Source organism: Parus major, chromosome Z (assembly GCF_001522545.3).
Source record: "Parus major isolate Abel chromosome Z, Parus_major1.1, whole genome shotgun sequence".
Taxonomy (NCBI): domain Eukaryota; kingdom Metazoa; phylum Chordata; class Aves; order Passeriformes; family Paridae; genus Parus; species Parus major.
The window spans coordinates 72783010-72807365 of NC_031799.1; the positions used below are offsets into that span (position 1 = coordinate 72783010).

The following is a 24356-nucleotide window of genomic DNA, read 5'->3' on the forward strand; positions in this document are numbered from 1 at the left end:
CAGGGGATGTGGGATTTTGTTCATAAATAATGAGACTTTTGGTAGCAGAATTCAAAATCTGACAGTGCAGCTGTAGGAATTTCTCTGTACGTCCAGGTGTATACTCCCACTCACCCTACACTCTGTTTTGACATCAAAATCAAAAGACAAATGTAATGAGAAAAATATGAAAAACTAAACGCGGGATTAGTGCCTGCTTACAAAGCGTGTGCTGTATCAGAGAGAATCTCAAAAAAAACAAGAAACTTGAAAGATATGAATCTGCCTTATTTGCAAGAAAAACTTAAAATTAAAATTTTGCATCCTCCTCACACCACTGCCCAAGGTCTTTTCTTCCAGCTAACAAAACAGCAGAGGCAGCAACCCTCTTAGCTCTGTGAACACAAACACTCTTAAGTAAAACCACTTGCTATTTCAAAACTTCTGAAGTCAGTGGTTGAAGGGGAAAGATATGTTACGTTATCTCCTGGTTTCCCCACATGGAAGTGTAGTTCTGTGAATGAATTATAACCTGCCAATCTATCCACAAAAGAACAATAGCAAACAGTATTTATCTCTCCACATTTTTTATTATGAAACTGCCAAAGAGGACAAAAAGAAAAAACCAAAACAGCAAGCCTCTTTAGACAGCTCTTCCTAATTAAATCTGTAACCCAGCACCAAATAAAAGCAATAATCTTTGCTTTGTGACCGCAAAAAACAATTGAAGAACAAAAAGGACCAACGCTGTCAACTTGGGTAAGAACTGACAGCAGAATTCTTCATGCTCTGCTCCCCACACCTGGTGTGGAAGGTGAAATCACCCCTGTGTGCCATGGGTGATACTCAGACCCCACAGCAGTAATGGAGCAAAGGTGACAGAGCAAAATCAATTAATGTTTTCTGCACTTGAACACTTAAAGGGGGGGCCTTCCACTTCTCACATTGTTGTTCCTGATCCCATCCTTGTTACCTGACCCATCCAGAGACCTGAGGCAATGAAAGGAAAATGCCTCCAGCTGTGTCTTCTTCTCTTTCCTCCCTCCCTCTGGCCACAATGCTTGCACTTAGAGGTTGTTCTTAAAGCAGTTTTGAATCACTCAGGTAAATGCAAGTTCCCTTGCTCAGGCAAAAGAATCATCTCCTCCCCTGCACTCCATGGTGCTCCAAACAGCTGCTCCTCATACATCAGTCAGGTTGATAAATCTCTGTTCCTACTTCACGCAGCATTTAAAAGGTTGAGCTGCACCACATCCTTCTCCTCCCTCTCGGGGTGAGATGCTGCTGAGATGTACAGCACGCGCTGGTCTGGAGTGGATTGAGGTTTTCTTGCTGCTTTCAGCAGTCTGGCTGAGCTCTCAAACCCCAGAGGCAGAGTGGGGCAAGGAAGGAGCTGTTGGTGTGGTGGTCACCATGAGCCCAGCAGAGAGAGGCAGGGATTTACTACAGCCACACCTGGGCCAAGAAATTACTGGGGATCTCTGCAGCTGTTCAGGTCCTGATAAATGGCATACCTGAGAGAAGAACATAAATCTACTTTCCTAGGAAAATAATAAAAGGCTGGAGAACAGTTGTCTGGGGGTAATCTCTTTGCACAGCTTCACCTTCCCAGGGAAGCAGTCTGAGCAGAGCCAGCAGCCCTGCACACCCTGTGGTCAGTGCCCTGACTTTGGGATCCTCACCTGCCCAAAGGCACCTGCCCATTCTGATACTGAACTCTGACATGCTGGAGCACACTGTCTTTATTATGGCCAGCACTATACTGTGCTTCTTCTGAGATAAATTTCTTTTTGGGTTGTTTTTTTCCCCCTTCAGATTGGCAATTTTGCTCCTCCTGTGTCACCACGCCCTATGTCTTCATTATTCTGCGTCCATCCCCAAACTGATCAGAAATCCACAGACCTCCGGTAACACAGCCCCTGACATCAGGCTGGAAATTATTCCCTCATCCAGGAAATAGCTGGGACACGCAGCTACTGACGGTTGCTGTGGAGAAGGACAGAGCTGCCCAGCTATTCAAGGTTTTCCAAGCTAAGTCACATGCAGCAGAAGGGGAAGACAACGTTTCTCCTGCCAGCTTTCGAGCTGTGCCTGAAAGTCTTTATCCTTCCTGCTGCTGGACAAGAGGAGCAGTGTGGATCTTTCCTGAGGCTCAGCCTGCCATGGTGGTGGCTCGTGCCTCAAAACTCTGTGAAGGTCCTAATTTCCTATATTTCTTCTCCAAAACTGTGCTCTGATTTTGAGCTTTAGATGGATGAAGCATCAAAGCAAGAGGCCCTCAGTCCCAAGCAGTGGCAGACTTGGATCCGCTCTCGACGGGGCTGTATTGAAACAATCAAAGCAGCGTGGACTCCATTCCTGAAGAACACACATGGCAACACCATCCCAGAACTCGAATTTTCCAATCTCCAGCTGAAATTAAATCGCCATGCCAAACCAAAGTGGTATAATGAAAGAGAAGCAATAAAGGTGAATGAAACAAAGTCAAAAGGAGAGAGGAAAATGAGAAAGAGAATGGACAAATCCAGAGCGAAACAGTCAACACGTGTTTTGAGTCAAGGAAAAAATGTTTTGCTGAAAGATTTGCCAAAACCAATACAGGTCTGTGAAAGAATTCAGCTTTAATAAATCAATGTTTTTCAGCAAAAAGGGGATTTATGTTTCAAAAAATTCAACCACCTCTGTGTATGAAGCTCATCAAGTTCAGCTTTGTTGCAGGTACGTAAGTTAAAAACATGAATGCATTTTGATTAGTAGATTTATGGAGTGCAATTTGTTCTACAGGTGCTATGTGATAAAAAGGGCCCTTCCAAAGTCACCTGAAGTCTGTGACAAGATTTCTACAAAGTCCAGTGAATTGGGCCTGGAGAGACTGGGAGGCTGAAGCATAGGATTAAATAAATCCCCTATAGCTCACTGAAAGAACTAGTTATTAAATATATACAGCTATTAAAAAGGATTTTCTTAATAATAAAATGTTTTCATCTCTTACAAATTAACATAAGTGCTCAGCAACAGCTGGGGGTTTTTTTGTTTGTTGGTTTGGTTTTTTTTTAATTTAAACATGTTAATATAAGTCCTATATGTTAACACTTGAAAAACTTTCCCTCTGTTGATGGCCTCCAAGGAGCTGCAAGCACTTAATCATGTTCCTAACCTGAAAATTTTTCAGGCCCCATCAGATACACCACTAGGTATCTCTCAGAGAAAAAAATAAATAAAAAAGAAAGTAAAGGTCTGGCAGAAGCCTTGGAGGCATGAAATGAAACACACAGATAATGTTTCAGAAATTTAGACCCATGTGGTTTTTGAAGAGTGAAAAGCACTTGTGATCAAAGGGGAGAAAGTTTCAGGGGTTTTTAACAAGACTTTTAGATTTTAAATCATGTATTATTAGTCTGGGCCACTCTTATTTTCATAAAGTCAAGACACTTCATACAATGTAATTCTGTACCCATAACACTGCTGAAGTTAAAATCCTGAACTTAACTGTACTTTAAAAGCTGTCCAGGTTGGCTGCTCTACTGAAACTAGTGAATATCATTTTTAAATTGAATTTACTCCCTGTGTTTTTCATGTATTTCAATAAATACGATTCCTCTTTAAAAGCAAGCGAAATGCTCAAAATACGGATTGAGGTTTCTTAAAACCACAAATTAAAACTAATATTTTGAGATTTTTCACCAGAGAGACTCATAATCACGAAACAGGAGTGAGGAGCCAGAGCAGGGATGAGGAAGGAGAGCTGCCCTTTCTCAAATGCACAGTTTGTCTTTGCGAGGACTGAAACAGCTGCCTGGTTTGGCACAGATGTGCAGTGTCCAGGTGAGGAGGGAGACTGAGAGCCCTGGTCCTGGGCAGGACAGTTTTGTTGTCAGGCACTGTGGGAATAGCTGGGTGAAATCTTCATGTCAACCCCAAAGCAGGGCAGAGCTGGGGGACAAGGGATTTTGTGATGGAAGGAAACTTTGAAACTGAGATAATGGGAAATTTCAGAAGAAACTTCCAGACAAAAGATGATTTGAAACAAAGGACTTAAATTCAAGCCTTCTGCTCTCATGCAGAGCCATTTATTTTTTTTTTATCCTCTCTCTTTTTCTTCCCCAAAGAAGGAACTGGCTCCAAGGCCCCAGTGGGAGAGAGTGACTCACTCTAAAGCCACTGCACCAGGCAGCTGCTTGAGATGTGGAGGACCAAGATGCTGGGCAGGGAGTCTCATTACTCACCAACTGCATAAATCTTTTAGCAAAAGCAGTGAGGAGTCACAGCTGGTTCCTGTGGGATCCCAAGCACCTTCTGAGAGGGAGAGAGCTTGCAGTATCTTCTGAAATTTTACCATCCTGAAGGAGGGTGCAGCATGACATTCCTCCATTTCCCTACATAAAGCCAGATGTATCTAGAGGACCTGAATCCCCTTGCCAGCAGTGTTTAATTAATTCTGATGTTCTGTTGTTTGTAATTAAAAGTGCTAGAGAGCCGCTCAGTCTCTACCAAGTCGTTTTTGTTCTGTTTAGTCTTATTTTCTCTTGTAAAAAGTTTGATAGTCCTGAACTGTCTATTCCTGGGTTGCAAAGGGATGAAATATTTATTCTTTATATACCAAGGGCAAGACTTTGCAGGAAAAGCCTTTACATAAAAGGCAACAACCCAATACCTATCAAGGGCACTTTTAGAACAAATGGTGTGTTACCACAAACGGTGCTAACTAAAACTTCTGGAAAGAACATTGTAAAGGCACATCTTGCTTGAAAGCGGCGAAACTCAGAAAAACAAACAGCAGGTTGGAATTCGTCCTAACTAAAGACTAGATTACAGGCAAAATGTTCAGTTCTTACCCCAGTCTTTTAGAGGGACTTATGAAATACACCCTCATTAAAGTCTTTTTTATCCACAACACTTGAAACAGGTCATAAACAATTTGGAGTAGGAACAGAAGGAGTGATATGACAAAGCGCTGCTCTGCAGATTAGAGCACAGACTCCTGAACTTGAGTCCTTTTTCCTGTAAGCAGTTCCATTAGGACTATTTCCACATGCAAAGTTTTGGAACATCATACCCACAAACTATAAAGGAAAATTAAAACAACAAACCAACAGTGTCTGAGTACAGCCAGACCATAATGTTGCAGCAGATGTCGGGATTTGTTCTCAAAGAGTAAGATTTGCTCATAAATGGGTCTTCAGTGCCTGAGCTGGAAAGATCTGCAGCTGCAGTAAGTTCATCATCCACGAAAATGAGGACAGTACAAACTGCACATTTCAAGTAGTTCTGAGTTACAGTCACTGGACTGAGTCCAAAAAACCTAAATATTCATAGTTAATGACCAAGTTCTGAACTTTTAACTCAATACAACATTAATATCAGTCGTGGTATTTGCAACAGGGAACTTCCTTGGACAGAGAAGCCTGCAGGGAAATAGTTGAGCTGTCCAACCCCCCCTGTGCTGAGGCTGCAAGTCTCAGGGAAGCAGGACATTCAGCTGGGAAGCTGGTGAACCTTTTGGGACAACAGGAACTTATGCAAGGAGAGGCTGCACCATAACAGCACAGCCAGGCAGCTGGCACTGAAGACAGATGAGGTTACAGGGCAATATTTGACCCCAAAGGAAAGCTGGCAGGTGTGGAGGACATCTGGTTTAGATTGGTGAAGTCTACCATGTGAATGTGGCAAGCACTTGAAGTGCCTGTGAAAATACCAAGAAGGAAACAAACTGCAGTAAGAAAGGAAATTTAGACCACCCACTGGCCCATGAAACACTGAGTTTCGAAGACAGAGAAAGAATGTGATGGAACAACCTGCGTGGGATCCAGAGATACCCCCAAATTACTGGCATCTGAGAGACTTGAAAGTGACCAGCCCTGTAGAGAGCCCGTGAACAGCTTCTGCTGCTGCCATCATCGCAGACAGAATACCCATTGTTCACATTTAGGACATTTATCAGAACCACAGAATAGATGTGGTTGGAAAGGACCTCCAGAGATCATCCAGTCCAGCCCCCTGCCAAGGCAGAGTCAGCTGGAGAAGGTGACATCCCCAGGTGGGCTTTGAAAGTCTGTCTTGTGTCCATTGACAAGATGCAAAAGCACCAAGGTGCGCTCAGGCACCAAAATGTGGAGCACCTACTCATGGTCAAAACACTGCTCAGGCTGAAATCTTACCGCAAAACTCTGCCTGTCTTCACCTGCCAATCTTACTTCAAGGCATTCCTTTAAGTTTCCAAAAACCCGCAAGAACCGAAACAAAACGCGCGGCAGAGAAACCGCTTCCCGCGGCAAAAGCATGCTGGAAAACGCGACCGAAAAGAAATAATAATAAATGCTTACGTTCATAGCAGTAGGCATCAAACTTGCTATCGGGGTAAGGGAAGCCTGTTTGGTTCTCATAGCGATACAGGGTTCTCACCCCAAGTAAACCCCCGCCGCACTGGGGCCGCGCCACGGAGGCCGGGTACCGGACGCTGCCGTCCGCCAGCCACCCGTAGTCACACTGGTCAAAGCCGTTCCTCCAGGCCACGTAGAGGTTCCCCACGGAAGCCAGGACACCGCCTCGCTCCTCACACAGCTGCCTAGCTTCCTCAAAGGTGAACTTCTGGGGAGCTGAGACGTGGACCACTTCATCTGGAGGAGGAAACAAAAGGGAAAATAAAAACAAAGGCTGAGTAGAGCGTTCCACCATTCAATTCCTGCCCCTTCCTGCCCCAGAGTCCTGCGAGGTTGGGGCTTTTTCCCAAAACACAAGTATTTTTTTCCTTAAAAAGAAAAGTAATCAGAGAGCTGTAAACCAAATGTTCCAGGCTTGAATTTGAAAGTTAAATTGCCACAAAGCATGAGCATTTATCAGCAAACTTTATGCCATGAAGTACACTGCGGCTGGACACTGAGTCCCTTCCTTAACCTCCAGCAGAGGTAGCAGCAGCCCTGAGGCTCCACTTTGACCCCTGTTAGAGTAGATTTTGCAGCTCAGCTGAGTTAATTAAATCCAGTCCATCGGAATTTACTTTTTCCATAAAGCAAATCTTCCTCTTCTGCAAGTCTCCTGCCTGGCCCTTTTAGCCATTGCTAGAATCTCACTTCAAACACCCCAAAAACAGGAAATATTCTTCACTGGCTGCTCTAGAGCAGCTTCTAATGTCAGATTTCCATCAGTCTCCATCTTGCCCCATGTGGAAACACAGGTGAGGAAATGCACAAGACATGTTGCATGCACAAAGCCCTCTTTGTGTGGAGAACCTGCATTAGTCTAGAATGTTGATAATCTAGCTCAGCTTCCAAGGAGTAACAGCTTATAAGTAATAGCCATCTAGTTGGAAACTGAAACAAAGCAAATAGCATGTCTAATATTTTGCTTCCAAGGTAAATCTCCATTGTGCAGTTGTCTTGGTTGCCTCATTCACCCAAACACTCTAAAGTCAAGCCTCTCATGTTCATGTCCTGGGAATGAAGCAGCAAACTGACCCTTTTCCAGGTTTTGCTTAGACTCAATCAGACCCAAAATGAGTGTGTCCAAACCAGCAGTGCAAATTCAAAATATTTGTTGCAAGACAGCGACGCCATCCCTCAGCCACAGCAGGCCAGGACACAACAGCCACTCTTGCAGGAATACACTGCTTTTCCACACTGGTCATGCAACCTCCCTTACCCCTGCACAGGTCTGAAGGAAACACAGAAGAATGAGACAAAATCTGCATCACCCCGAGGAGTTTCATTCACATCAATATGACGCTTGTCTGGGGACTGAAAGGAATGCAAGTGTGAAAGGAGGCAAGGTGCCATCTTTCTTTTTCCTGCTAGGTAGAGGCTCTGATTTGTTATTACAGCTGTAGCACCAAGCCCAGAGTGTAAGTTGCTTCATACACATTGTGTGCAGCTTCCAGCCTGGAGGTAGAGGGACAGAGCTTGTCTATTGAAGAAGGACAGATAAGGAAAGCAAGGAACAATTCATCCTTAGAATGGTTCCTCCAGCTCTTCAGACCACACAGATAATGAGGAATTTTTTGTTACATCCTTCTGCATCTGCATTCCAGCTCTGGTGCCATGTCCAGCAGAGAGTGATGGATGCAGTTATCCCACAAGCCTGTCCCAAAAGCAGCACCATGAAACAGGGGAGCAAAGAAAGGCCACACCAGGGCAGCCTGCTCTGCTCTGAGGACTGTTCACTGATCCTCTCACAGCAGCTATGATGTATATGAAAATCAGTAGTTAAAATGCAATTCAATTGCAATTATATAGCAGGTATCGGTCCAGTTAGATGAGGAACTGAGAAAAGTGAAGAATAATGAATTGTCATGACTTCTGTAAACAGAAGACTAATTGCAGACAATCCTACAATATTCCTTCTGAGAGAAACTTATAGAATGCCACAGGAAAATGGGTAGACAGTGCAAGATTACTAGAAAAGCAGTTTTTCCATCAAGTGATTTGGATCACTGGCTCCAAATGGAGCTTGTCCACAGCATCATTAAAGTCAGTGCTATTTATTCCTCTGAGCTGTCACCCAATTAAGGCAGAGAAACTTAGTGAGGGGTGATGTCTTGGTGTAAGATTTCAGAATGTTTTTCTTTAAGAGAGGTCACTTTGCAGAGAACTGACTTACCCAAGTTGCACTTTCTGGGCAGGAGTCTGGCTCAAATTTGCCTTGGAGTATGCCTGTATATCTGCAATAGTGATATTCCTACACATTTAAAAGATGGGTGTCATACCTTTCTCTGCACTGAATATATTCTACTGACCCCACATAGGCTTATTTTGTTCATCTCTTAAAATCAGCTGCTGTCAAACAGGTCTTTGTCAAGGACTGTTTTAAAAAACCAAACCAATTACAAAAAAAAAAAAAAAAAAAAAGGAAAAAAAAAGAGAAAGGAAAAAACCGGAGAAACCTCCCACATATTTGTGAAAAAACACTTCTTAACCGAAACAATCTAATAAGTGAAATCCAAAGTATTTGACACCTATTAGGTATATTCAATAATTTGTGACAATAACCTCACAAAAAAGGCAAAAAGGCAGCTGGGCAGTCAGCAAAATTCCATCATATACCAAGTAAATGCACATTTATTTCAGGAATGCAAGTAATAAAATACAGGGCAAAGATGTTAAAACATGTCATCTTGTAATTGCTCTAGTTAGCATTTTTCTATGCTCCATTTCTAGAGCATTTTCCTATGATTCCACAATTCTTATTTCTAAAAAGTCAAGTAGTGGGCAAAAGTCATATTGCAAATAGTAGTAATTTACTCTAGGAGCTATGACTCCTCAATTTGTCTCTCCAGTTTGAAAATAGATTAAAATTCTCTATGATTACATGTGCACTTACTGTGCTTCATAATTTTTGGGATAAAATGTGAAAAACAAAGGATAAATTTAATAAAGGCCTTGCTTGATATATGAATCCAGAAACACTTCAAAGTTTGTTCTACTTCTGCAAACTTCTCAAACCACCTTACAAAAAAAAAAAAGTGTAAAATATGGGGGTTTTACTGGGGTTTCTTGATCTCATTAATTCCTGGCACGTGGCTAAAATATCCTGATTCCTTCAAAGTATCAAAGAGAAAAGGACTCAGGCCTTGCACAGAAACTTCTTCTAAAAATCAAGAAAAGTAGTTCTGAAGTTAATGAAGTGTATTCACTCCATGCAGTCTCTACAGCTTACTCCTGTTATTGAGAGCACAACAGCTTCCATATTTAACAGGAGGACTGATCCCACCATGCTCTTACAGTGTTTTTATTAAGATTAATGGAAGCCCCTCAGTTTCCCAGCCAAAACACCAAAAACAAGGAAACTAACAGGGAAAACTCATCTGCTCAACAAACAAAATGACATGGCCACCAACACCAGGCAGGGCAAACTCAATTCTGTGTGTGTTAAACAGCCATTTTTTATACATACAGTGCATTGTTTATATAGCTGGAGCATTGCTGAGTAACTCAGCAATACCGTGCAGGCAAAGCCCAGGGCTTTTCCAGCAGATGAAGAAAAACTGGTTCTGCAGTACCAGGGGGTGGGGTGGAGAACGTGACAGTGTTTAGGCTGCAGACAATAATGTAATGTGTGTTATTGCTGGCTCCTGTTCCAAACCAAGCTTCAGGATGAAGGAGCAGCCTCAGTGGCCACAGCACTCCAAGAATCCTCAGGATTTTCCTCTTACATGTATTTGTTTTGCTTGGTCGAAAGAGATACCTGATGAAAGTCAGGTTTTTTCCATCTCTTTCCAAAATATTGGGGTAGATGGAGAAGTCAGATTTTTCTCCTGAAGGCAAAAGCTGACTCACCTACAAACCCTCAGGAAAAAGTTTAAGTTCTACAGGAATCAGTTCTACAAATCTTAACAGCTGATTTTATAGCAAGTTTAATTGCTTTGATTCACTTTCTCTCCTAAGGAGATGTCTTGGTGAACTGGGCATGTTGGTAGATGTGAATGTCATGAATCACACAACTTAAAAGCAAGGTGGGAAGAAGGGCAGGCTAGAACCAAAGCCAGGGGTCAACACACAGCCTGTGTTGACTGGGGTAGTGGTGCTGGGCTGATGGTTGGACTTGATCTCAAAAGTCTTCTCACCCAGCCCTAATGGTTCTGTGATTGTGATTATCACATCTGGAATTGGGTGCTCGTGAGCTTTACCTTGTGGTCAAGTGCTCAGATTCTACAACCTCCACAGTAATCCAAAGAAAGACATTAGAAAACGCAGAGGGATATTAATTATACAAATCATTTCCATAGGAGGAAATGCTTAACTCTCACAATTTAAACAAACCAAAACAAAAAAAAAACAACAAAAAAAACAAAACACAAAACCAAAAAAACACCCCAAAGCTTTCCAGTGCCTTAATTCACTTTAGTTCTTCAGTGATAGTTTTGTTTAAGGAAAGGAAACACTATCTCCCACTAAGAATTTGAGAGCTCCCTTTTTTCTTTATTTTTTATAGCATAATGTTCCTGTGGTGAGCTCCAGACCTATTCATTTGTTTCTGAGGGATGGAACCCACCAGGTTTATCAGAGATGTCCTTTGGGAGTGTTAGAGCTCCTGGACTCTGTGACTACAACTGCAGATCAGGGTGCCCTGGGTCAGAGACAAAAGCTGGCTAAGAGTGACAAAATTCCATCTTTTCTGATGTAAAATAGAGCATTCTAAGGGCATTTTCTCACCTGCACCTGTAACCTGTGGTTACTGCTCCTCACCTGGACACAGCCAGCAGGTCAAAACACAGGCATAGGACACTGCCATCATAACTTTATTTTTCTCAAAAACATGGAATCTGTTCAAAACTTTGTTCCTAGGACATAGTAAAGTATGTAAAGAAGCAGGAATACCATGACCACTTGCAGGACTGAAACATTCACCCTTGTGCCTTCAGGACCAAGAACTCCCATGTCCCCCTCCTCTCTTTCTCTGCTGTTCAGAGCTGCTTCTCTATACACCAGAGTAATAAAGAGATGTCCTTAACAAAGTCATTAATTACCAAAACCACTCTGCAGGGCTGGAAAACCACAAACATCTAAGCAGCTTGGTTCAACTTTAAAGCAGGAGGCTGGAGGAGATGAAGTGTTTTCTCCTGCATGTCAGAACAAGTCAGTTGATTCCTTCTGATGCACAGCAGCAATGATTTAACTAAACTTTCCTGAGTCTATTCTGTGCAGACCCATTGGCTGAACAGGAGTCCTCTTGAGAACTTAACCCTTCATGATGTCGCAGAATCCAAGGCTGGATAAGAGTCCAGAAAGGAAAGGCTTATAATTCTATCACAGACCCTGAACTAGAGAAAAAACATGCTTTTCTCACTTTTTTTTGTCCCAGTTTTGAAACCTAATCTAGCTATTGCTCCAGACTCAGAATAGACTCCAGAGAAGATCCTTAGCTGCCTAAAACACAGAAGAAACTTCTCACCTGAGGCCACATTTTAGACCATGATTCCTTTAATTATGGCTATCATTCTTACTGAAATTTCCATGACAACAGCAAAACCGCATGAGACTAGGTGGAAAGTATTCAAAGAACATCTGGTTTTGGTTTTTATCCTTCCCTGAGCTCATTGTTGGGGGGAGATGGTGCATGGGAGGAAGGCTGTGCAATCTTCCCCACAGACACCCCAAAAATAACTCTGAGAGCCCCATCTGCACATGGGGGAGGCTTGTCAGGCATACCTGGGTTCTGAGGGGGCCTGGCCAGGAGACAATCCTGAGGGGGTGGCTTGTGCTTTGGCTCAGCACAGCCCTCACTCCGCCAGTGGGCTTTGGTGGTGGTTCTATCTCCATCTCTGGCACGGCAGCGCTGCCAAATTAACCACACTGCTTCTCTAAGGAATTCAGTATCTTCCTCATCCACCACCCATCTCCATCCAAGGGATTATACCACAGGAGACATCCCTTCAGCTGGTGGTGTTCAGAGATCCTCACCCAGACCTTTGCAGCTCAATCATCTTCAAATCTTTAATCATAAATCACTTCCTGCAGTTAAAAGTACCCTAAATATATCTGTTAGTGCTTGGTACACTGAAATAAGTGATGAAATATGAGGAATGTAAAACAGTTTGTAATAAAACACCATGCCTAATACCTTTTTAATGACACTTTGACTCCAGGTTCTCATTTTTATCTCCAGGAGCTCAGAAATTTTCAATCTTTCCCACAGCTATTCTTCTCACTGTCACAGCAAAACTCATATTATTTAAATTAGAATTGTGCAGTCTTTAATCTCTCTATCTGGCTAATCTCTATAAATCTGGCTTTCCTCAGAACAAGGAAATGGTAAGAGTTAGCCTAGATAACTGGTTTCAATTTAAGCTAATAGCTTGTGATTTAAGGAGAAATCCACGTCTCTGGCTAATTTCCTGATTCCATACGGCCAAAAAGGAATAAAATCGAGATGGAGTTGCTCCTACAAATCCTCAGTGCAAATACCCAAATTAGTACTGCAAATTCAATGCACATTTAGTTTAAAATGTATTGCAAGAATTCCCACCACCATTTATGGCCTTCTGGGGTAACACACCAACAGCAGCCAACAGACCAATAAGTGTTCAATGACTTCCATGGTGACATCCTCATTATAGCCCAAATTTTGATATCATTAGTCAGGCTTGTGCCATGAATAGTCATTCCACTGACACAGACCCTCCAAATAAGGACCTCTTTAGTGAAAGCAAGTCCAATGGATCTGGCATTGATTCAGGGCAGGGTACACAGATATGAGCTTTAAAATTCACATGGAATAAGTTGTATTTAAGCTCACCCTAAGTGCCATGGATTCATTTTGCTATGAATAAAGTCATGAGTCACACCTTGCAGGATCAACCTTTGGTGAACAGGGCCACCAGAAACCTGGCATAATTTTAGCTCTTGAACTCTAAGTTTCCTACCAACACTGTAATCTAGTTTAGTTTGACTTTCCAATAACTCCATTGACATTATGTCTAAACTTCCATCTTCCACGGGTGAGCTGTTCTGAAGTATAAACTCGTAGATGCTGTGTACCTTCTAACAAGCTCCTCCTCCCTTGAAATCAATCTCTGTCCCAACAGAAACTGCACCTGTGCACAGACAAAGCCAGCTTGGCTCCTCAGCCCCACTTGAAAAAGGGAGTCTGGCTCAGAGGCTCAAGTTTCTGTGAAGGCACTGAGGAATGGTTTATCCTGCAGTATACCACAATGTATACCGCATATGTATACAACGTATACACCACATCTTCCTAGCATGTGTCTGTTTCTCCTCATCCAAAGAGAGTGATTTAACTCCTCTACAGGTCAGCAGAACCTCCCTGTACTTTTTCTATGCCCTATAAACCCCTTCTCATACCCATGAACTCCCATGGATGTCACAGAAGATATTGTCACACTCCTGATCATTTTAAAACTCTCTCATTCTGAGAGAACGAGAAAATAATAAAATCTCTCTCATGTACACACACAAAAAAATCAACAAAAGAACCAACCAAAAGTACCCAAAACAAAATAAAACAAACAAAACGAACCAAAGGGAAAAAAAACCTACAACAAAAGGGATAAATTGGGGAGTGTCTTTGGCTAACTTATAATAATCTGGCATTAAAGTTGTTCAATATAATGAATGCAATATAATGAACCAAATATCTACAATATTGTGCTCTAGATTCTGTATTTGTTAAAATCTGGATGTTTTGTATGCAAGCAGATCATGTCACCACAGCTAATAGGCCATAGAAGTGGCACCCAAGTGTGGATGCATCCAGAGATTTATGACCAGGTTATAAATCTTGGCAAATGACATTTTATAACAAAGAAGAACCAACTAATATCCATGAGAAACTGAGGACCTGTGCATTTTCATCCTTGAGGACTGCACAGTCACTGCAGCCTCTTTGAACCACACAAGAGTCTGGTTCCAGGTTGTTCCAACGCAAAGACCATCAGCCTCAGTGAAAAATGTTTCCATTTTGATTTAAGTTTTATTTTTGAAAGTTTAGTGATAAGTTTTGACCTGAGAAAACTCAGGGTCACATGCACCCAGGACAATCATCTCTGTATTAGTTATACTTCTCTGTCCTTGAAGAGGGAAAGGAACAAGGGATTGTCCTTCACCCAGGAATTATACAGATTGGGTTTTTGACTAAACCTTATTTTTGTAAGCTAGGAAAGACACAAACTGATTTAAAAGCATTGATTTAGAGGAAGTTCAGAATCCAATCCCATCAATGACTGGTGGAGGATCAAATGTCATGAATTGTAGATGTGCACAGGTGCTGCTCACTGACAGATGTAAATGGGACATAACTAAAATTAGGACAATTAAAAGCACCAACAAAATTCTGTCACTTAATTTTCAAGTTCAAGTTATAAATTCTCAAGCATATATGTTTTCTGGAAGCTTGGCAATACCTGTGTTGCTTGAATTGTATAAATCTCCAAGTTGCCAAGGATCTTCAGCTACTAAAAAGAAAAATCTTACTGATTTCAGTACCTAAAATTTCTGTAAGTCACCAGCAAGAGAAAAATTTGCATGAACTAGCCTATATCTTATCTAAGACAGATTACAAACACGGAGCACATGCATTTTGCAATTGCTTTTTAAAAATATATATACACCTACAAAGGCAGCCTTGCTCAGAATTTATTTATTGTTTTGCTGATTTGTTGTTCTGCTGACTTTTACAGCACTAAATTGAATGTGTTAACAGTCAAGGATCATCCCTAAAGATATTTAGTTAGGAATTATCTTGGAATTTTCTAGAAAGGAACTGGCATGGAATAAAAATCTGTCAAACAGAAGCAGTTTGACACACTTAGGGCACTATAGGAAGTGGAAAATGTACTTTAGTCCTGGTTGCAAAGTATCTCTATAATAATTTTACTAAACAAGACACAGAAACTACAAAGTTGTTCTTCTTATTTGTTTCTTTCTGAATCTGAGATCACCATTATTAAAAAGATACTATTTAAACATAGATGGCAATTCAATAGCTGTCTAATTTTATGCCATGGACATATAAAAAGACTTAACTGCATACTTTATGAACTATAATAGAGTTATCACATATACTGTATCTATCTTTGTATATACTTATTTATAGCATATATAGTCTCTCCAGCATTAAATGCATTTCTTTGAAAATACTTTTATATAACATTCAAAAAAACAAGATGCTTCAACAGCAACTTTTGTGAGATCCACTGCACTAACTATAGGCAGCTTGAACCCTGACTGCCTCTTTGTAGACTCCACACTGGCCTTTAATTAGGACCTGCAAGACCACAAACTATAGGTTCTCTCCATTTGGAAATTCCTGTCACATCCAGAGCAGCCAAAACTTATTTTAAATGGAATTTTCTCCTTCTCTGCTCTTCCACATTAGGCTCCCCAGCCACTTTTTAAGTCTTGCAGTGTGTTTCCAGGCTTTGCAGACCCATCTCACCTTCCATGCGCTCCACGTAGCAATAAACATCGTAAGTCTCGTTAGGGAAGCGGCGCCCGTACGTCCTGACTCCTTTCTTTCCCATCTTATCTCCAAAGCAGCCAACTCTTGGATGTCTAATTGGGTACCTGGAAATGCAGAAAATTTATCATTTTGTTGCCTTGGGATTTTAGTCTTTTATGTTTCAGCTCCTGCAGTGCACTGGTGCCCAGCTCTGAGCTGCATGCAGAGTGTCACCCACTGTCCTCACACTTTGCTCACACACAACAATCCCTCTGGGCTTGGAGCTCAAGGACACCCCACAGCCTCAGGCCTCAAAAGCACAAACAAAAGTGACTTGGGGGGAGCAAACTGGGGCTAAATGACTTCATTTAATTCATTTAATTGCAGGATTAACCCTGAGATGTGAGTGGACCCAAGTTAGAATTGTCTGAAACACTCTTATCCATTTTGGGTGTAGCCCCTGGGAGGCTTTTGCCTGCCCAAGGTGCACCTGTTGAAGACCTTTAATAAATATCCACTTTTATTCTCTTAATCTTGCCTAACCTCTGTTCCAAGGCATCAATTATGGCAAGACAGCAGTTTAAGTCTGCACAGGCGAGGCACACAAATTTTGGTGAAAAGCGTGAAGAGGGTGTTTTGAAAGCCTCACCTGACAGTCTGGTCGGACACCCAGCCAGCATCACACTGCTCAAACCCATCCTCGTAGGCTGCTTTCAGCTGCTCTGGGCTGGCCATGACGGCGCCGTTGTCCCGGCAGGTCTGGTGGGCCTGTGTGAAATTCAGGGTGTACCTGCTCGTGGCGGCCCGGTAGTGAAACACAACACCTGAGAAGGCAAAAAGAAAACAACCCTTAGTGGCACATTTTGCATTGTTTCTGCTGCCATGACCACTCTGTAACCAAAAAACCCCTGTCAGGGGCACATTTTGCCTTGTTTCTGCAGCCATCACCGCTCTGCAAACTTACCCAGGTGTTGTCACAATGCTGAAAATGGATGGGTAGAATGAAAAATAGTACAGAAAGGTGAGATATTATGGTATAAATGATTTTCCCCCTCTAGTGGATGCTACCAGTAATGACAAAATACCCCCAAAAATGTGCTTTTTTGACTCAGATCTCAGTTAATCAGGTGGCAGTTTCTACACATCAAATATCACTACAAATATATCATTTATCACTACATGGACTGTGGTCAACTTTCCAGAGCCTTATTTTCCTGCACACACCAAATATGGTACAAATAAAACAGAGCATGATTTTATTTGGGTTTTTTCTAGTTCTGAAAAGGACCCTGACAATTTCAGCAGTTTCTGCAGCACGTCAGACCTTTGGAGAGGGAGGCCTGGTGTGAAGATGGTTTTGTTTAAAGCAGGATCTGTCTAGAAGCCACATTGTGTTTTCTACACACACACAGTTCCCGCTGAACTGACAACAACTAGAACAAACTATAAAGGGCACTGAAGTGGCAGAAAACAGCCATCCCACCTTACAAAATCATTTCCCCTATTACCACTGTCTTTTACAGTTTAGTATCAAAGGCTTGTCCCTTGCAATACCTAACTAATTGCGCTCTAAAATCCTCAGAAGCGTTTCAACACCATAAAACATCCACAGAATGGAAACTAAACAAAACAAAACAAGCCCCTAAACCATTAAGTTTTCCTTTTCTCTGATGGTTTTACTGGAGTACTCCATGATAAGAGAACAACATACTGTAATACCGTTTGGGAAAATGTTGATATTGTAGCGATAATTAATTTTAAAACAAGTCTTCGTTACTAGAGCATTGTTGAAAGATAAAGAAAGTCTGCTAGTTTACAAACAAATAAAAATACAGGTCATTTAGCAAATTGTTGATGTAAGAATTTCCAAGTTGTTTAGAAATCTTTTTTTCATGCAGACAAATTAACTAAAATTTTGACAGTCATCAAAAATCTGCATATAGCCAACAAAGCAGAGAGCACACATTTTTCTTCTTGTCATTATTCACTAAGAAATTAATACAGAAAATATTATTTGAAAAGTACTCAGCCATCAGACATCATTTTTTATCAAAGCCACTTACGTAGAAACAGGAAATAAAAGAGGAAAGGCTGGGAATCCCCATATTTCATCATTTAATAGGGAGTCACACACCAGCTGCAGCCACTAACGGGGAGCTCGCAGACCACCAGCATCCCTATAAAACGCTTTTCAGAACAAAACCCATCACAAACAGCTTCTTCCAAGCAACAGTGTAATTTCAGCTTCAAACGGATCCAAGTGTTGTTTGGCAACAGTGACAAGTGAAGAATACACCCCGGAAAATTATGGCTGTGTTTGTATCATTACATTAAACTTTCCAGGTGCCTGAAAAAATCAGTCATTAAGGGTGTTAAATTGTTAGGTTATTTCACTGCATTATTTGGCTCAGGCCCCACAGCATGGTTCCAAACAATTTCTGGGCAGATTTCAAGAACAAGCAGAGAACAGGGACAGCTTCCAAAGGGCATCTCTATCCTGTGCTGGGAGCCAAAGGAGAGCTTCAGTGCGGATGGGGGACAGCCTGCTCCCCACAACCTCACTGCTAAACCACCCCAGAATGCAGAGTTAGGCAATGTTGGCTTTTAAACCTTAAAATCACAAAAAAATATTATCTGGAGATTTGAAATTATTTTTTTTTAACATGCAGTATGCATAAAAATATTTATTTTAATATATTCAGAGTTTAGTAGCAGTGGCTGGAACTGTTTGCAGAACACCTGCTGGTATAAATTCCGACTGCTGTATTAATAGCATAGTAAATAAAAACAGGAGTTCAGGTGGCCTGCTTGGTGTTCTGGATCTAGAATTTAGAAATGGGCAGCTTTTACAAAGTTCCCAACAGAAGCAGATAAAATATTTACCCTGTTTCATAACTATGAACCCATAATAATATTCATAAGCTGTGCATTTGGCTTAACTATATGTTATTTTTGAACATATACAAATTCTTTAAAACTTTTTTTTGTGTAGCATTGGTGTTTCTGTAATAAAGAATATTTGATGCAGAATCAAAAATGCCCAAGTATAGGAACCAATTTGTTAATTTAGTTTGTTGTTTTAATCATAATTAAAATGTATTTTATGTGAATTTGGACTAATTGTCTCTATTTTGTAAGTTTTTTCCAAGATTGCTTAAGTGATAGTATATGACTTCAAACTGGGCTGAAGAGTTTCTGCTTCTCAGTACAGCCACCAAAGTGTTTGTTACCTTAGAGGGAATGGCAACATACCTCTAAAGCTGTATTTTTTAATTTATTTTTTTTTAAATCTTCCTGCTACTTAAACATATGAGTGCATTTCTTACAACCAGCTATTTCACCTCTCATTCCTTCTTTTTCTTTCCCCATTTGGAAGCACCACTGCCCTTCCTACCCTGGCAGAGCCGTGCGACACCTGAACGAGGCAGGACTAAAGAGTTAACATCCCAGCCAATTTAAAGTAGATTTCGGCGCAGAGAAAAAGAAGAGCCTTTGGTCATTTGTAAATCCTGGAAAGGAACTCGGGGAATGCTTTGTTCTCCTCGCCCTGATCCACAAGGTAAACTTCACCTATTCTCAGAGCTGGAGGCTCCTTCATTTCCAGTGAGGAGCTAATGGACATGAAAGAGCCTCGGAGATGAATGGGAAGGAGGACGTCACTATGCATAAGCCTGTGCAACAGCTGCAATAATTAGAAGACCCCTGGGGATAAGAAGATTAAAGTGCAGGACTTTCATTGTTTCAGTTAGACAGAGAGAGGGGCAAAACCCATTGTCCCGGCCTTTGCACTTTAAAACATTTGTAAAGGATTTTTTTTCCCCCCTCCTTTGTCTATTTCCTCCCTGAAAGAAAAGGCAAGAAAGGAGTTGTCCTAGGAACAAATAAAGCAACTGGAAAACAGACTACAGCGGTATAATGTTGTCACTGAACATCTGGCAAACAAAGTCAGAGTAATTACAGGAAGGAGTAGCAGCAAGAAAGAGCACTCATAGCAAAGCAATTTGTAGTATCCAAAATTCACTTCTGTCAGAGCAAGGGTGAACGTCTTTTCCTTGTTTATCTCACGTCTTAGACCAGAAATAAAAATGTGAAGTGTTTAACTTTTAACAAACACAGGTTTCCAAGGGTAAGAGCCTGGTTCTGTGGTTACACCCCTTTGGGTTGCAGCTTTATTGTGCATCATGCATCAAAACCCTGTGGAACTGCAGGGGAAGCTAGTTTATTAGCTCCTGGTATGGCTAATAAATTATAGTTCACTTTCACTCGTGAGCTCACGCTGCTGCCACATGCAGTGTTGGATGTGGAAACATAAAGCCTAAATCTCAGAAGTTGCCTCACCCATCAAATACCTAAAGGGAAAAGATTGTGATGGCAGTGCTTGTTATCCTGTTAATTTTTGTCTTCAGACCTCGGACACTGTGGGGCAGACCCCTGAAATAACCCTCGGCCTGGTGCCAGAGCTGGGACACAGTTCAGTTCATAGCTCAGATCCTCCCTGGTCTTAATGCAGAAAGCAATTTACATCACAAATACACCCCAAAAAGATGGGTTACAGGACAGAGCACTGCAGGAAAGGAAGGAATAGGGCAGCATCTTCAGTTCTCCACATGAGTAATTAGTTTGTGTCTCTCTCTAGGCTTTGCACCCATCTTCTAACCCCTGTCTTGGGCTTTGGCAACCTGAGAAGAGGCTTGCCTTGCCAAGAGCTTCAGTGAACTCAGGGTGGGGAGGGAAAGTGCCTTCCCCCTGCCCTGCCACGGCTCCCCAGGGACAGACACTCCTGCAGCAGCTCACACTTTGCTCCCCTGTGCAGAATATTTATGTTCATCAACACAGGACTCCTCTGAACAGCTCCAGAGAACGAGAGGAGGGATCAGTGCTGAGCTCCACCTGTGTTTTTAGCCCTTATTACTCTCCCATCACAGCTCCTGCATCCAGCCCAGAGCAGAACCACCCCACCCTGCGCACCCAGAGGCTGCCATGCTCCCAAACTCTACCAGAGGAGCACGGCAGCTTGGCCAGAACATTTCCTTCCCTCTTCCTACAGGCTTTGCATGTAGACCCTGGGTCTTTATCACCCACAAATTAATTTCCCTTTGCCATCTTTTGATGGCTGCTACCAGTGGTGCTCTTCCCTTGTCAGGAAGATTCCTCGGTAGGAGAGTAAAACACAGCTGAAAAATGCAGCAGCCCACAATAATTTACACAGAAGTTCAACATCAAGAGGTGGTAAGGTTTCAAGACGGGTAAATCCCAAAGATTAGGTAAAAGCACCTCTTCAAATGCCTACTTAAGAGATTAAAGAAGGGGATTTCTGCTGCAGAGAGAGTAGATCAATTAGGTTGTCAGCACACAATCTCCCAGGTCTAGCAGCATCACCAGTGGCACTGTTCCCACTTGGGAAACAACTTTCATTTATTATCATTATAATGCTTGCAGGAAAGACAAGTTTGCATAAAAAGGAAAATGTGAATTACCATCTATGCTGCCTCCCTAATTCTTGTTTCTTTCCATTAACGAGATCAGTGTCTCAAGCTTGGGATTGTCTTTACAGGCTTTAAAAAAGAAAACATGCAAAAAAAAATTTGACAGGGAAAAAAAATAAGACTTTCAGATTTCCAGAACCAACCAGAGACTGAGAAAATGAGGCCCATGAAGAGAGTGTATTGCCAAAATATCAATTAGAAAAGAATAAAGTGCTCTCACTTATTGGCCAAAAAAATATTCACTGAGAAGCTATGACAAAAGAGTAAGTAAACTAGAAGGATCCCATTTGCCACTTTGATCCCTTTAAATCCAATTATCTCCAAGGAGAAGAACAAAAAATCAGGTCAAATGAGTGGTTTATTCAGATTTCTTACTCTTGAATACATTGGCTTATACATGTTCTTCTTAATTGCCCAATATCATAGCACCACACAAGTATTTCATTAACTATTCAGAAATATTCCAGAATGAAAGTACTGTGTCATTTCACTTCTAGGTCAGATTTTTACAAGGTGGCTCAAACATTTCTTATAAAAGTGGACTTCATTACAACTAGAGAGAAGGAACAAATGTGGACACAGAAAGGTACAGCAATATTTTTTATAAAATCCTTTCTGGAATTCTAATCACCCAAGGTAGCTCTGCCTGAAGGTTACAAGTTGAGTCTAAAAGAGTCATCTATAAATCTCCCTAATTGGTGACCAGGGATGTTTGATGCAGAGAGCTTACCTCACCCAGAAATATCCAAAAGCTGAAAGGCCAAGGACTCCCGGTGTGAGACAGTCTGAACTACGGGCTTAGTAACACCAAGAAAGGTTAGGAGAAAAGCACAAAACACTGTAGAGAGATTAAATTACAGAATCTGACAAAGGAAGGGTTGCTCCTGAGACAAAGGAAAAATTTTGGAGGAGCATGCACAGAAGGTAGAGAAGAAAACACATGGAAGTGAGAATGAGTATGAGTGATTTGTTCTGCATATCCAGCACTGGACTAGGATGATTCTAGGGGGTCCCTTCCAACTCAAAATATTCTAAGATTCTTCACTCCTCTCCTGGTGAGAAGCTGAAGCATCTAACACTGCCGTGCTTTTAGATCCATTTTGAACAGAAAATATCCCTGTCTGGGAGGTCAGTGCAATTATAGCAGCAACCAGGATGTCAGGAAAGCATTCTCCATGATTAATAACAGGAAAGGGGCTATCCAGTGTGAGGAAAGTGCCCCTCCAGTGATCCTGCAGAGCTGCCTGCCCCAAAGACAGCCCTGCAGGCCTGAATAATGAGTGAGGCAGGCACCTGGCTGCCCCAAACTTCCTGCCTGGGCTGAAATTAAGTGTTTCCCTTCTCCCTCACCAAGTGCAAAATATAAAACAGTAACCCTGATCTCAGGGGTGAAGTGTGAAGAACACCTGGCCCCGAGGATGGGTGTTCTCTGCTGGGTTTGGGCACATGGCTCAGCACGTACAATGGACACTTGCAATGCCAAAGGAAAACTGGATCGAGTAACCCAATGTATCATCCTCCTCCTACACTCTGCTGTGCCTTTCCCACATCCCCAGGGCTGTGCACACAGAGCCACCTCAGCCAGAACACAACTGCTCACACTCCCAGATTTAAACAAACATTCAAGCCAATTCAGGTCTTTTGCTTTAAGATGAGACATTTAAACAGATATTCAGATCAAAATATTTGATCTCTGTTTGATGCACACACAGCCAAGCACTGCTCAGCAGATAAAGGATCCCATGTGAACTCACAGTGTCTTGATGTTGTCTCTGAAACAGAATTATTAAATGGTTTGGGACGGAAAGGACCTTGAAGATCATCTATTTCCAAATATAAGCAGCTACTGATACCCAAGTAGGAGGCATTGTTAATTCCCATAATCGAGGCAAAGGAAGGCCACAGAATTACATCAATTTCCAAGATCCTGTCATGGTTTAGAAAACTTACACCTGTCAAAAAAGGATGTAGCAGAAATATGCACTGCAGGACAAAGGTGTTATGTGTGATGAAAGGTGTCTTCCTTGTGAATGATAACCGAGATAAGCAGGATTTCATTATCCATGGATAATGAAAATCTACAGACATTCAAAAAACAAGCAGGAGAAACCAAACCCACATCTATTCAGAATATAGAATATAAAATTCAGAAAATAGAATAACAAAAGCCTCTGTGTGGGTAATTCCATGGGTGACAGGTCTTTGATAGCAACAGGGTACATGTTTAAGTTTGCTCTTTGGTATCAGCTGCTCTCATTGGAATAGGACTCTGGGCGAGCCAGACCTTTTCTCTGAACAGTTTGTTGCTAATAACATATGAATCTGACTTCAGAAGTTCATTTGGCATCTACAACAGCAAATTAACTGGATATTTGCACACAGTTATCAAATTTGTCTGTTGTGACAGCTAAACAGAAAAAAAAAAAAAGCAAAAAATAACCACCCAGGTTCACAGTTACAACTTTTGGTCTTGAGCTTGAGACCCAGCCAAAAGAAATAATTTAGGCATTAGAAGTTCTACTTTCAATGACTAATACCCACTATTCAGCTTAACCTGGGAAAATCTATATGCTACTGAGAAAATTATTCTTCCTCAGAAATCCCATTCTTCATTCACAATACATTCCATCACTGGCAAAATACATTTATTTGATGCACAGTGTGTTCAACAGCAGCTCTGTATTCCCAGCACACCTAAAGGACAGAAATGGCAATTACAGTAATTTTATTCAAGTTAGCTCTCCCAGCTATCTATTATGCTACAAAGGTTAATTTGAAAAACAAGTAGGACAGCTGTCTAATCTTATCTTCCATCTTATCTTATGGCTTCATTCATACTGCATTATGCTTTTTGTTTGAAAGTTGAAAATTAGGGAGTGTCCATAAAACAAATGGAGACCCTTAACAAACCTACAGCAAAAGTCCTGAATTGGTTTAAAAACACCCAAAGAAGCATTTAAAAAAACCCATAAATTCATCATGATGGCAAAAGAGGAATTACACCTG

The 24356-nt window shown here is 41.6% G+C and overlaps 1 protein-coding gene across 2 annotated transcripts in view; it reads right to left on the reverse strand.

Annotated features, from left to right (window-relative positions):
* VCAN (versican) overlaps window positions 1-24356 on the reverse strand; it is an 89976-nt gene that overhangs the window by 57956 nt on the left and 7664 nt on the right. For both annotated transcript variants that reach the window (XM_015615090.2, XM_015615089.2), the window contains exons 3-5: window positions 16514-16688; window positions 15862-15989; window positions 6303-6596 (exon numbers count right to left, since the gene is read on the reverse strand). In XM_015615090.2, coding sequence (XP_015470576.1) covers window positions 6303-6596; window positions 15862-15989; window positions 16514-16688 — 597 coding nt within the window. The remainder of the gene's footprint in view (window positions 1-6302; window positions 6597-15861; window positions 15990-16513; window positions 16689-24356) is intronic.